We start from the raw sequence: 13,452 nt of genomic DNA, 5'->3' as shown, positions 1-13,452 counted from the left end.
CACCATGGCAGAAACGTCTTCAACACAAAACAGAAAGGCTAAGAAGAGACATTGGACGACTGACGGAGTACTTGAACGGGAATCGAGGAAGAAAGGTTGTGAAAGCTGCCAAGGAGATCATGGATAGAAACAGGACACACACAGAACGAGAGACGGAGAATGCTACAGCTCACCATTGCCTCGACACTCTGAAGCAAAAATTAAGTCTGTATGCAGAACGCCTGAGGAGATATAAAAACAGTTATAGCCGGAAAAGAGACAATAATTCATTCGAAAAGTCGGAAGAAACTTTCTACCGGTCACTCACATCGTCTGATGGAGAAAATGGAAAGTTACCACCAAAGGAAGCCATTCAACAATTCTGGACCGAACAATTATCAACGAAACCTCAGTTCAATGGAGATACCGGATGGATTGAAGATGAAAAGTCTGAAGCTATAAAATATGAGCCTATCCAACATGACATGATCACAATTGAAGAAGTAAAATCAGCTATCAGAGGACTACCCAACTGGAAAACACCTGAGCCTGATGGATTACAGAACTTCTGGATCAAGAAACTTTGAATCATGCATGATAAATTAACCTCCGAAATAAATGATGTCATTGAAAATCCTGAAACAATGCCAATATTCCTCACACATGGCACAACGTATCTGTTACCTAAAGACCAAAGGAATACAGAAGACCCATCCAAATACCGACCAATCACAGGTCTTCCAACGATGTATAAATTAATCACATCGTGCATTTCAAATCGAATTCACAACCATTGCGAAAGGAATAACATAATCGCCATGCAACAGAAAGGATGCACCAAAGAGAACCGAGGGTGCAAAGAACAGCTAATAATTGATTCAGTTATCTGCAATCAAGCGTTCTCCAAGCGAAGGAATCTTTACGCTGCGTACATAGACTACAAGAAAGCATTCGATTCCATACCTCACGAATGGCTCTTGACTATCTTGAACATTTACAAGGTAAGTTCCTAAAAAACGCCATGTCAACCTGGCGTACTAGTCATCAAATGAAAGCAGGAGATGGCTCCATTGCAACAGCACCTATTCCAATAAGACGCGGAATTTTCCAAGGGGATTCGCTGAGCCCTCTGTGGTTCTGCATGGCCCTGAATCCCTTGTCTCATAGATTGAACTCTACGGACTACGGATTTGCCATCAAAAGCGGCAGTAGAACTATGATGAAACTGAATCATCTCCTTTACATGGACGATTTGAAACTCTTCGCATCTACCAAGAGACAAATGCAACTGATGCTGAAAATGGTGGAAGGATTCTCGGAAGACATCAAAATGAAGTTTGGACTAGAAAAATGTCGACTGCTGAACATAACGAGAGGGAAAGTAGAAGATGGTACGTTCAAACTCAAGGAAGGTGCAGAAATTGAAGCATTAAAGGAAGGAGACACATACAAGTATCTGGGCATAAAACAGGCAAGAAAACTCTATCAGAGCCAGATGAAGAAAGAACTTACGGAGGAGTTCACCCGAAGATTGAGAAGGATAATAAGAACTGGCCTTAACAGCAAGAATCTGATAAAAGCTATCAATACCTACGCTTGCTCGGCGCTGAGCTACTCATTCGGTATCATCTCTTGGACCACCACCGATTTAGCAGCCTTACAGAGAAAAATAAGGACGATGCTGACTAAACACAATAAACATCATCAAAAGCTCAATAGAACGGACCGAGCTGCCACGACATCTTGGGGGAAGAGGAATTGTTGATTTGTCCAACCGTATGACCCAGGAAATTGAAGGACTTCGAAAATATTTTCTGAGCAAGGCTACTTCATCAGAACTCCATCAAGTAGTTTGTGTTGCTGATACTTCTACACCGTTAAAGCTACAGCAGGACCACTTGGAAAGTCGAACACTCTGCGGATAGTAAAATGCAGAAACTGATTGGCAAACCTTTGCATGGGAGGCACCAGAACGAGGTCAACCATGATTATGTAGACATATCTGCGTCGAACTACTGGTTGACTTCCGGAAGGTTGTTTCCTGAGACAGAGGGCTTCATGCTCGCCATCCAGGATCAGGTGATTCCAACAAGGAACTATATGAAATATATCGCCAAGGATGCCTCAGGCATCCTTGCGAATGAGAATGATAATGGAATTTTCCATCGGAAATGAATAGCGGAATGGATAATTTGAAATAATGTTCGAATTTCGAACATTACTCCAAAGGCAGAAGTATTGCAGACGTGATGGATGTGGCTTGGAATTGACACTCGATCATTGTTCGTGCTTTATTAGATATGTCAGGAATGGGTGCTGACGTCCGGAGTTGGGCTCTTGTCTGGGGTTCCGTTTTCGCCTCGGCGTAAAGCTGGTCAAGGTCGAAAATTAGTTGGCGTGGTTTTGGTATTGGTGGAATCTCTGTCAATGGGATTTCTGCTTCTGTTTTATTTATTTCAGTGGTTGATCTGTTGGCTCTTCTGGTTCGGAGAAGTGGGCGTAGGTATCGCATCCATAAGTATGTTACATCTAGTGTGACTATAGCAGAAATTCCTATCACTGTAGTTGTAGCAAGAGGGTGCAGAAATGTCTCCAGATATGTGGACTTTGTTCCTCTTCTTCTATGAGATTTTTCGTTAAGTTCGCAGAGATGTCATCCATTGCTTTCTCGGGTTTGATGAGGTTTTCTTCATAATGAAAATGTTTCAACTGCCCTTGCCAAGTTCAATGGGATCGGCTTGCTGAATGTAGTTGTTGATTTCATCTCATTCGTGAATTTTGCACGAAGAATTATATTTTGCGTTTTAAGAAGACAATCCGATGCGATGTGAATTGTGCCAGTTCCATTGATTGTTAATTCTTCTCGTTTCCCTGCACATAGTTTCGATATAGTGGAGGGTTGGTTGCAGATGAACATCCACGTATTTGGTTTGAGTAGTTCTTTCCATGATACGTCTTGGATTCGAATGCTGGAGAGATCACAGTCAAATTTCCCATTTTTCTGATGCTTTGGATAACGCAATTCGGATGCTGCTCCATGTTTTTGACCATTCCAGGATTATAAATATATAGGCCCTCTCGTAATTTGACAGCTTCCTTCATTTCCTGTACATATATTTCGAAATATTTTTGGCTGTTGTACTCCACTGCTAGTAGATCATTGGATACTTTTGGTGCTATAAATGTGTTTTCTGCCTTCTTTATCGGAACGGGAGTCACCTTGATTACGTCGTAACTTTGTCTTTGAATGATGAATAAGAAGGTGACAATTCTTAGTTCATTTGCATCATAGAATACTTCCATTCTGCTCACAGGTTTGATAAGTATGTGCATGTCTGATGGAATGGTTGTTTCACTTTCTGGAAAAGTTTTGCTAGCTCACTTGGAGAAAGTAAATCCGTGATGTGGCTCTGACCATGACATATGTTTCTGATCTTTGTGTATTTGTTGTTGACTTCTTTCAAACAGTTCGCAGCTAATTGCTACTTCTGAATAATTTGAAGATTTATGGTGTTTTCGTCAACATGTTTGTACCACAAATGCATTTCGTTGATGATCGCTATGCCCTTGTTAAATTTTACACGAAAATGTTCTAATTTTTGGTTTATTTTTTGCTCAATCTGCTGCACGTCGTTCATTGTGGATATAATTAGTTTTCTCTGGGGATTGGTGACGTCTATGATGTGTTGCTGGTTTTGTTGAAGGTCATCTATATCGTGATAAACTTCGTCGTTAACGCCGAAGATGGATGTCATTAATTGTCCTAATATTCCTCTTCTGGATCTAGAAGATAGGTGTTGGATGCTGTCGATAAGCAGCTTCGTTTCATACTTCATTTCTGAGATGTGGTGTTGGAATTCGTGACAGTGATTTATCTGCGATAGTTTTGAAGCTGTTTTGCATAGTCCTTGAAATTCTTCAACCGTTCTGTTAAGATTGCTTCGGCCTAATTGTAGTTGATCGAGATAAAAGGGTGTTGATAATTTGAACTCGACTCCATTTATGTATGCTTTTCCCAAATGTTCTACGTAGAATCCAGGAGGTAGATTGTGAATTTCATGATGTGCTGTTACGTTTTCAACTTTGGCTAGGCATAGTAGCATGATCATAATTAAGGATTGGATTATTCCCTTTTTTGAAGAAGTTTCAAGTTTGATGGGCCAATTGTTAGGATTGATGTTGCCCTGTTTGATTAGGACAATGTCTCCCTTTTCGATATTTTCTTTTTTGTCTGTCCACTTGCTTCTGTATTGCAATCTGGACAGGTATTCTGAGGTCCATTTTGTCCAGAAGTTTTGTTTCAGCTTTTGTATGAGCCTCCGTCTATCTTGCAATGTGATATTGTTTCCATTGTTCTCTGGATCCGGTATTGATTTGAGAGAATTTCCAATGAGAAAATGTCCTGGGGTCAGCACGTCCAATTCTTGTGGATCTTCAGTGGGTAGCGTGAGAGGACGAGAGTTGAGGCATGCTTCTATTTGACATAGTAATGTGCTCATTTCTTCGAAAGTCAGTTTGTGATCTCCAACCATCCTTCGTAGGTGAAACTTCATAGACTTCACCCCTGCTTCCCATAGTCCCCATGAGAACTGCCTGGTGGAATTCTGTACCACTTTACCGACTCCTTAGCTAATGCCTTCTGTATTGTACATCAATGGATTTTTGAAATTCTGTGTCAAGGACTCGCTGAGCTCCGACGAAATTGATTCCATTGTCACTGAATATTGCAGAGCATAATCCACGTCGTGATGTGAATCTTCTGAAGGCAGCTATGAATGCGTCCGTTGAAATGTCACTTACTGCCTCTAGATGTATCGCCTTAGTTGCGAGACAGATGAAGATGGAGATGTATCCTTTATAACATTTGGATCCTCTACCTCTTGATAATCTCGTCTGTATCGGGCCAGCGTAATCTATTCTTACATTCGTGAATGGGTGGGATGGTATCACCCTTTCCCTTGGTAGATTTCCCATTTTCTGTGAGCATGTAGTTGAACGAAATCGTGTGCAGACGACGCATTGTCTTATGATGGTTTCAACCTTGTTTTTTCCATGAGGTATCCAGAATTCCTGTCTGATGTGAGTCAATGTCATCTGTGTTCCTCCATGCAATGTTTCATGATGTGCGTGCCTTATTATGAGATCAGTCAGATGGCATTTTGTTGGCAGGATTATTGTGATGAGAGTTATTTTCGGCTTTTGAATTTCATCTGGGCTGATGGAAGAAGGAAGTGTTGCTTGTGTGGACTCAATCGTATTCCTGGTTTTACAATTGTCAATGAACCTTTTGCAATTGGCCATCACTTGTAGAGTCTTTTTCCAAGACGAGAATTCTGTTATTAATTGAAATGGTTCACAGATGATGGTTGTGGCCACTGTTTTTTCTTCTGGAACTTCGTTCTTTACTATTATTTTATTTGGGATTTCTTCAGCCCTTTCGACTCCATAAGTAGGTGCCTGTAGCCATATGGGGCCTTTCCTCCATAAGGGATTGTTCAGAAGTTTACTTGGGAATGCTCCTCGGGATAATAAATCCGCTGGAATGTCCTCAGATTTAATGTAATTCCACTGAACTTGACCTAGTAGTCTATTAACCTCGTTGACACGATTTATTATGAAGACGTTTTGTTTACTTGGTGTTTTGTGTAACCAAGCTAGTACTACCTTCGAATCTGACCAGGTATAGATTTTTACGCCGGTGATTTTCAAAGCCGTAACGGTTATTTTCATCAACTTCGCTAATAAGGTAGCTGCACATAGTTCCAGCTGTGGAATGGTCTTTTTATTTTTGATTGGTGCAACCTTTGTTTTGGCTACTAGTAGAGTTGTGTAGGCATAGCTCTTCTCGATTGTTTTAGCATATATTACTGCTCCATAAGCTCTTTGTGATGCATCACCGTATCCGTGCAATTGAATTGGTAGTTCTGGATTGTATCGGAACCATCTTGGTATTTGCAGGCTCTCTATGATTGGAAGTTCTTCTTTGAATTTGTTCCATGTCGTCTTGATTTCTGTTGGAATTTCTTCATCCCACTTCTTATCGGCCTTCCATATTTCTTGCATTATTAGTTTAGCTTTGATGACAACTGGTGCCATAAGGCCTAGTGGATCGAATATCGGAGCAATTTCAGATAGCACTTGTCTTTTCGTGTTCGTTGGTATTTCAGTTTGATTAATTGAATATTGAAAGTTGTCACTTTGTGGTAGCCAGCCAATTCCTAGGATTTTGGTAATATCTGCATGACTTCCAATTTCTTGAAAGAACGTATCTTCATTCAATGACAGATTGCATTTCCACTTTCTAATTCTGAATCCTCCTTTACTTAAAAGTTTCTGAACTTGTTTGATTCTTTGTGCATCCTCTTTGTTGTGGGCTCCGGACAGAAAATCGTCAACGTAGAAGTCTTCAAAGATTAGCTTTGCTGCTTCTGGGAATTCTTTACTTCCGTCCTTTGCTAATTGATGCATAGTCTTTATGGCTAGATAGGCTGCGGGAGCAGTCCCGTATGTTACCGTGGTCAACTGATATTCTTGAATTGGATCATTTCTGTTTGATCTCCAAAAGATGGTATGGAATCGTTGGTCATCTTCATGTAGTTTGACTTGTCTATACATTTTTTCCACATCTGCGGTTATTCCAATTTTGTACTTCCCCCATCTCAATAATATGTCGATCAAATCTTGTTGAAGCTTGGGGCCCGTGTGGAGTATGTCATTTAAACTGATTCCGGTACTGGTTTTCTGGCTGGCATGGAATACGACACGTAGTTTGGTTGTTTCCCGATCTTCTTTGATTACGGCCTGATGAGAAATGTATATCTAATTCTGTTTGTAATTCGATCCGATGGTATCATATGGTTCAGTTGAATGTACTCTTCCATGAACTCTCTATACATTGTCTCCAATGTTTTGTCTTTCATGAACTTCTTCTCCATCTGCAGAAGACGAGCGACGGCGATTTTTTTGGATTTTCCTAAGGATTGTTCATTTTCTCTGAATGGTAGGCGTACCGTATATGTGCCATCTTGATTTCTTGTGTGAGTTTTTGCGAAGAATTCATCGCAAATGTTATTTTGATCATTATTGTTCCTTTGAACATCCGCTTCTTCTATTTCCCAGAACTTGGTAATTTGATTTTCTTGCTCCGCAGTGGTGATCATACTGGTAATCTGCAGTCGTGGTCCCGGAAATGTGCTACCAGATAAGATCCATCCAAGCTCTGTGTTTTGTGCGAGAAGACCAGTTTTGGACTTTTTTATTCCGTTCAATGAAATGTCCTTATATAGGTCGATTCCTAAGAGGATGTCAACTTTTCCAGGCTTATAGTATGTAGGATCTGCTAGGATTATACTGTCCTAGTGTTCATCAACTTAGATGGGGGATGGGGGCATGGAGCTGGTCAACTTTGGTAAAACATATAACTCTGCTTGTGCTTTGAAGTTGCTTGAGAATCTTGGCTTCATTTGAGCGTATATCTTCCATTTCGAGGTACCGACATCACATGATCCCAATCCTGTGATAGTCGCTTGATGTTTCACTCTTGGAACTCCTAAAGTATTTGCGGCTTCCTCAGTTATAAATGATACTTGAGAGCCTGGGTCAATCAAAACTCTCATAAGTTCGTTATATCCCCTGTTGTTGGATACGTTAACGAACGCCGTGGCCAAGAGGGGAATGGTTGGTCGTTCATCATTGTTTGAAGTTCTTCCTAGATGTGACTCGATTTCGTTTGTCTGATTTGGTTGATGTGGGACACCTTGCTTTCTTGTAGTATTGTGTTTTGTTTTACTGTATCCTTGCTGGTCAGTGTTTATCTTCGTACTTTGATTGTCATCCCAATGTAAGGATGTATGGTGAGGTTTATTGCATTTGAAACAAAGACTTTTGCTCTGGCATTTGGTATTGCTCCAATGTCGCATACAATTCTTGCAGAGGCAGTTTTTCTTTATGAAGGCGTTGCGTTCTTTGACGGACATTTCCTTGAATTTTTGGCATTGGTAGATTTCATGATAGCTGCCACATACTTTACAGGATCGGACGTCGCTATAATAATTTTGTATCCTAGGTCTTTGTCCTGCTTGTTGGTGGTCCGACTTCTTGATCGTGCCTCGTAATGCTTCGTGTGATTGGTTTCTGTTTTCTAGAAATTCTAGAAGGTCCGGTAGTTCTTGAACGTCCTTGTGAGTAATAGTGGCTTGTTCGTAGAGTTTTCGGGATTCGTTGTCCAACTTCTTTAGCAGCATGTGCGCAATTATCTTGTTACCCAAGATTTTGTCAGCGTATTTGTTGAAAAGAAGTCTATTGTTATTGTATCTTTTCTTTATCAATTCCCATACTATAGGGTAATTCCTTTCAGATACTTCAAGATGTTGAATAAGCTTTGCGGCCTCACCCCTGGTTTGGCTTTTCAGGTACTGCATTCTTTCAGCGTCCCCTAGTTCATGATTGTCGTGTATGGTTTGTGTAAAAATGTCTCTGAACGTAATCCAAGTTTCGTAGTCTCCGTCGAAGATTGGAATACTGATCTTTGGTAGATTTATCGACAGTGTTTTAGTTTGGGATGGATTATCCAATGGTGAAGTGGTGATTATATCTTCTATGATATCATGGTATTGTGATTGGAATTCCTCGTAGACTCCACTCTTCACGTATTTTGTGACTTCTTCGTGTTTGTCGGCTAATAGTTGTTCGTGAAGTGCTTCTATGTCTCTCCATATTCTTGATAAATTTTCCTCGAGGAAACTGTAGATTTTTGGATGCTGTTTGGTCTTGATTTTCTGCTTAGCTCGTTGCATTTCCTGATTGAATGAATTTAGTTTTATACGAAGCTGCAGGAAGGCAGGGTGTTGAAAACTTTCTTCTTTGGATATGATGCTCGGTGTGGAAGGTGGGTGCCCATCAATGTAATCTGTGATTTTCTGGTAGCATCTGGAAATCTGCCCTGGTAAGTCCTTTTGGAAATATTCATGGTCGTCAGAAAGTGCTTTACGTAATGCTTCGTGTATCTCTTTGAATTTGTCCAAGAGATCTGCTGCTGTTTTGGATTTCTTTCTGTAGTACTCTTCGGTTTTTTTGGCAGAACCGTCCTTTTTAAGAGATGATAGAATTCGTTTGAGTTCTTGACCAATTAATATTTGTTCTTCTATTTCTCTCTCCATGGCGATGGTTGAACTATTGGGCTTGTGGCTCTGGAAGATTTCTTCTCTGGCGCTCGTTTTCCTAGTGGATTTGTTCCGTTCCCTGGGATTCTGGAAATGTGGATCCGGAAGGCTTGATCGCTGGCTCGGATTTGGCGATGGATGGCTTCTTCACGGATTTTTTCGTTGGCTCTGGAGGGCTTCTACTGGCGCTGTTGTTGGCTCTGGAAGGCTTTCCCACAGACGCTGACGGTGTGATCGAGATTAGGGTCGTAAATCCTTTCTCTCGATTCGGCTCGAAGGTCCAAAACTGTTGCTTCTATTGTTTGAAACAACACTTGAGGCAACTGAACGACCAGACTCAGAACGTTCAAGGGAAGTCTTAACTCCACAGTTGCCGGTAAGGTAAGGTAAATTGATCAAACGATAAGTGAATGATGATTTTGTTAAGTCCCCGGTTGTTGTACCGTGTTCCTTCCCGTCAGCAGATTTCGGTTGGTGCCGTGACCCACTTCGATTATTCATCAATGCGAATTATAATGAAATTTTCCATCGGAAATGAATAGCGGAATGGATAATTTGAAATAATGTTCGAATTTCCGATATACATATTTGGCTATAGTACGAAAACCATAAATAGATGTTGTTACTCTTTCGCCTAGATAGTTTATATGTCTCTTCCAATTAAGATTTTTTTCTATATAAACTCCCAAGAATTTTGTGCATTCAACAAGATCATATTTAACTTGATTCAATATAATGTGATCAATTTCTTCCATCTTTGAGTTGGTCGGTGAGAAGAGTATTAATTGTGTTTTTTCTGTATTTATCAACAGAGTGTTTTGTTCAAATCATTCTCTTGATTTCTCCAATGTGATTTCACATAGTTGTTTAAGCTCCTGGAAGTATTTTTCAATTATGAGCTTATTATTGTCATCGACCTCATTTACAGGTATTTCAGACAAAACACAGATTATAGAGTAGAAAGATGGGAAACGAGGCGACTAAAGCGATTTGAGCGCCATCTGTGTGTCACGCGTGTTTTTAAGACGCTAGGACTGGTCAAAATATTAATTTGAGTGCCATTTGCAGAAATATATGAAATTTTTTAAGATTTCAGACGTCAGTTTTGATGAAAGAGGTTTTGAATGTTTTGATTCTCATTCCGCTTTTTGTTTATCTGGCTCGTTCTAGTTGCTAATTTTTGAATTTTTTGTCTTATTTCTTGGTGAAAACATCAAAATATTGTTCGGAAATTATTGAATGTTGAAGAACGGTGGATCAAATATTAAAATGTATTTTACGTGATTAAGTTTTTCACTCAACTAAGGAAAATGGAAGCGTACGTATTAAAAGTCGTAACATGTGAATCGGTCATTCATTGATTCTAATTTTCAGTGCTCCGAAGTGGATAAAATTCTCAGACCTTGAAGACAATTAATTCAGAAAACACTACTTACTACACCATGTGCGATGAACATTTTACTGCAGGTCAATTGAGAACTGTTCATCGACGTAAATTGTCGTATGCAGAAAGCATCCCTTGCATGAAAGGCCTATTAAGGGGAAATGATGATCTTTATAGGTCCATTCAATGATTCTCAATTGCTACTCTTTCAATATATTCAGAAATGCAGAGGTTTTATTGATTTCCATTTGGGAACCGAGGGACTGTCAAATTGTTGTTTAGAAAGTCAAAGTTTTATGAAACCTGCTGTGAGTGTTTTGTTCATTCATTAATCCATTTGTATATTGTGTCATGAAGAGACCATATCATAAAAAAAGCACCAAGAAACTATACTGACAGGTCTTGCATATGTCTGTAAGGTTTTCTTTTAAGTGTGGTTCTGAAAATTCTTTAAATAATACCTACATATGTAAGTAACTGGAATATGTATGCTATGATGGTTATTCAATTTTTGTAAATTTTTTATGAATTGCAAATAAACATATAGCACATCCAATAGCGTTTTTCGTTGATATCAATTGATTCCAAACAATGTTTAGATGAAAACTAACATCCTGATCACAAAGCAAAACCATACTTTTGTTTTGTCGCTCAGGATGTTTGTTTTCTGATAGAAACAAAGTCAATATTGAAATGCAATACGAGAAATAGAATTCGAATTTCGAGCCCCTCAATTAAAAAACAGAAAACTGTTATCAAAAAGTTTTCCTGTATTGACAGTGCGTTTTTACCGCCATCTCATTGTCACGCGTGTTTTCACTGGCCAAAATGTAGTCGGTTTTTAGTACTAGCGATATGAGGGCGTTTCCTATCTTTCTACTCTATAATCTTTGATACAAAAGCTCCCAATCTTGTTCTGCCAATAGCTCTTTGAAGGATTAGATGTTTCTTTGCGATAATATTCGCTTAATTGCTTCATTTGTGCATATCCCTGTCATTCTGAAGCTTATTTTCTGTGCTGTGTGATCAGAAATGTGTGTTTGAATGACACTTGTCACATATATTTGCTCCGTATTTGTGAAGATGTTATTAATGCACGTTGCTGTTGTAGATGTTATCCTTGTCGGTTGATAGATTGTCTGTTTTAGGTTGTATGTTCCAAAGATATTCATTTATTCAGTTTTTTTAGTAGAGTCTTCCATCATATTGACATTGAAATCCCCCACTATACTGACTGTGGCATTTTTAACATTTGTGTTTTCTCGTCTGGCAAACTTTTTGTGAGTAACTTCTTTAAAATCACTCGCATTTGTCTCGTTTTTGGTATTTCGAAATGGTTGGTCGTGCACTAAATTAATAATTGTATTCATGAACTGGGTGGTGATATCATTAAAGTTTGTTTACTTCTATTTTCTTTGTTGTTGTGGGGTTAGCCTTCTCCTGTCTTTGTCTTCTTCACTGCCTCTGACGTTTGTTGGGTAGTTCTAGTGTCATCTTTCCTATTCTGTGGCCTGTGGTCTTTGGATCTATAACTGTCTTGTTTGTTTGCGTTCTATTCTGTGTATTGTATTATTGTATTTACTTTTTCCTTTAAAATGTTAACATAGTCTTGTAATATTTTGTTTTTCTCATGAACTTCTACTAAGATTTGTTTTAGATATTGATTTTCAATGCTCAGTATTTTTACTTGCATTTCAGAATTGGTTGTTTGGTTGTCACCATCTGGAGCTTCCTCGTTCGCTGTTTCGTGTTTGCACAAAGCAGATTTTTGACTTGCTGCTTGTAAAAGGCAAGAATTGTGAAAGTACCCTTGACACTTTATACACTGCACCGCGGATACAACTTTTTATTGCATTGATTGCATTTAAATTCATAATTTTTAGTAGTTTTATTTGTTTGATCTGACGGATTGTCTTCACTCGGCGCCATCTTGATCAAATATGAATATACAGGAATTTGATGGAATTAAGTTTCATTTCTACGTGGTCGCCTCACATTTTTTTTTCTGAAAATATCATCGTAATACTTTCTAACAATGAAGGAAATATCATGATCCAATAAATTCGGGACAACCAAGTCCACATGTTCTTTACATATAAACCAAGAAAATAATACATGCGACTTTAAAAATAATTTCAACTTAGAGATTATCGATGCAATATTTTCAAATCTTGGAAAAACAAACACAATCATATCATGCATCTCTGTTAGAGTTGAAATCATATGTCTGGAGACATAAGTTAGTCGCTCTTTATCATCATTTTCCTTGAATGAAACAAACAAATGTTCTGTTTCCACTGTTTCTGAACATAGTAGTTCCATATATTTACTGCAGGAATGGTATTTTTTCAATTTTTTCACAAGAAATCCAGCAACATATTCTGCAGCCTGGGAATCACAAATATTCTTTTTATTTTCATTTGAGGGAGGTACTACTGAATTTAGTACATTATTATAGAGGCATAAAATGGACACAGGCATGTTATCATGAGCCAAAAAGGAACGCAAGTTGTACAATATTCTGGATAAATTGTCTTGGGAGTGGAATAAGTTCGAATGAGAGACGTTAAGTCATTCCTTCAAGCGACGTTTCGCAACTTTATTGTTGCTTCTTCAAAGCTCTACAAAGAAACATACAGATAAACACACACAAATACAATGAAGAATATAACATCACAATACCTCGGAAGCAGAAAACGTCCGTCAATCCTTCATTCAAACTATGTGAAAATGGAAATTTCATTGGTAAACAATCGCACAAGTCAACGCACTGCTATATGTCATACGATGATAAAATACACAGATTTGCGTGCTACGCTGTCGTACAGATGTATGAAAACTAGTTTTTGATACTTGTCGAATAAACTGCAATGACAGGGCGTTCCCACCCCCACAAGCAAACATACACTCAGAAACAAATGTACAATT

The 13,452-nt window shown here is 38.8% G+C and overlaps 1 protein-coding gene across 1 annotated transcript; it reads right to left on the bottom strand.

Moving 5' to 3' along the window:
• Positions 1-4,608: 4,608 nt before the first annotated feature.
• On the bottom strand, positions 4,609-6,594 carry LOC123311643. The gene has a single exon (XM_044895710.1). The coding sequence runs from the start codon at positions 6,592-6,594 to the stop codon at positions 4,609-4,611; it is 1,986 nt and encodes a 661-aa protein (XP_044751645.1).
• Between the last annotated feature and the right edge of the window lie 6,858 nt (positions 6,595-13,452).

Source organism: Coccinella septempunctata, chromosome 4 (genome assembly GCF_907165205.1).
Source record: "Coccinella septempunctata chromosome 4, icCocSept1.1, whole genome shotgun sequence".
NCBI classification, from domain to species: Eukaryota; Metazoa; Arthropoda; class Insecta; order Coleoptera; family Coccinellidae; genus Coccinella; species Coccinella septempunctata.
The sequence above is the reverse complement of the archived record's forward strand: the minus strand, read 5'-3'. Positions and strand labels throughout refer to the sequence as shown.

Bases quoted from the DNA above. Each gene is read 5' to 3' on its own strand.
- LOC123311643 (XM_044895710.1), bottom strand. From the start codon at position 6,594: ATGTATAGACAAGTCAAACTACATGAAGATGACCAACGATTCCATACC.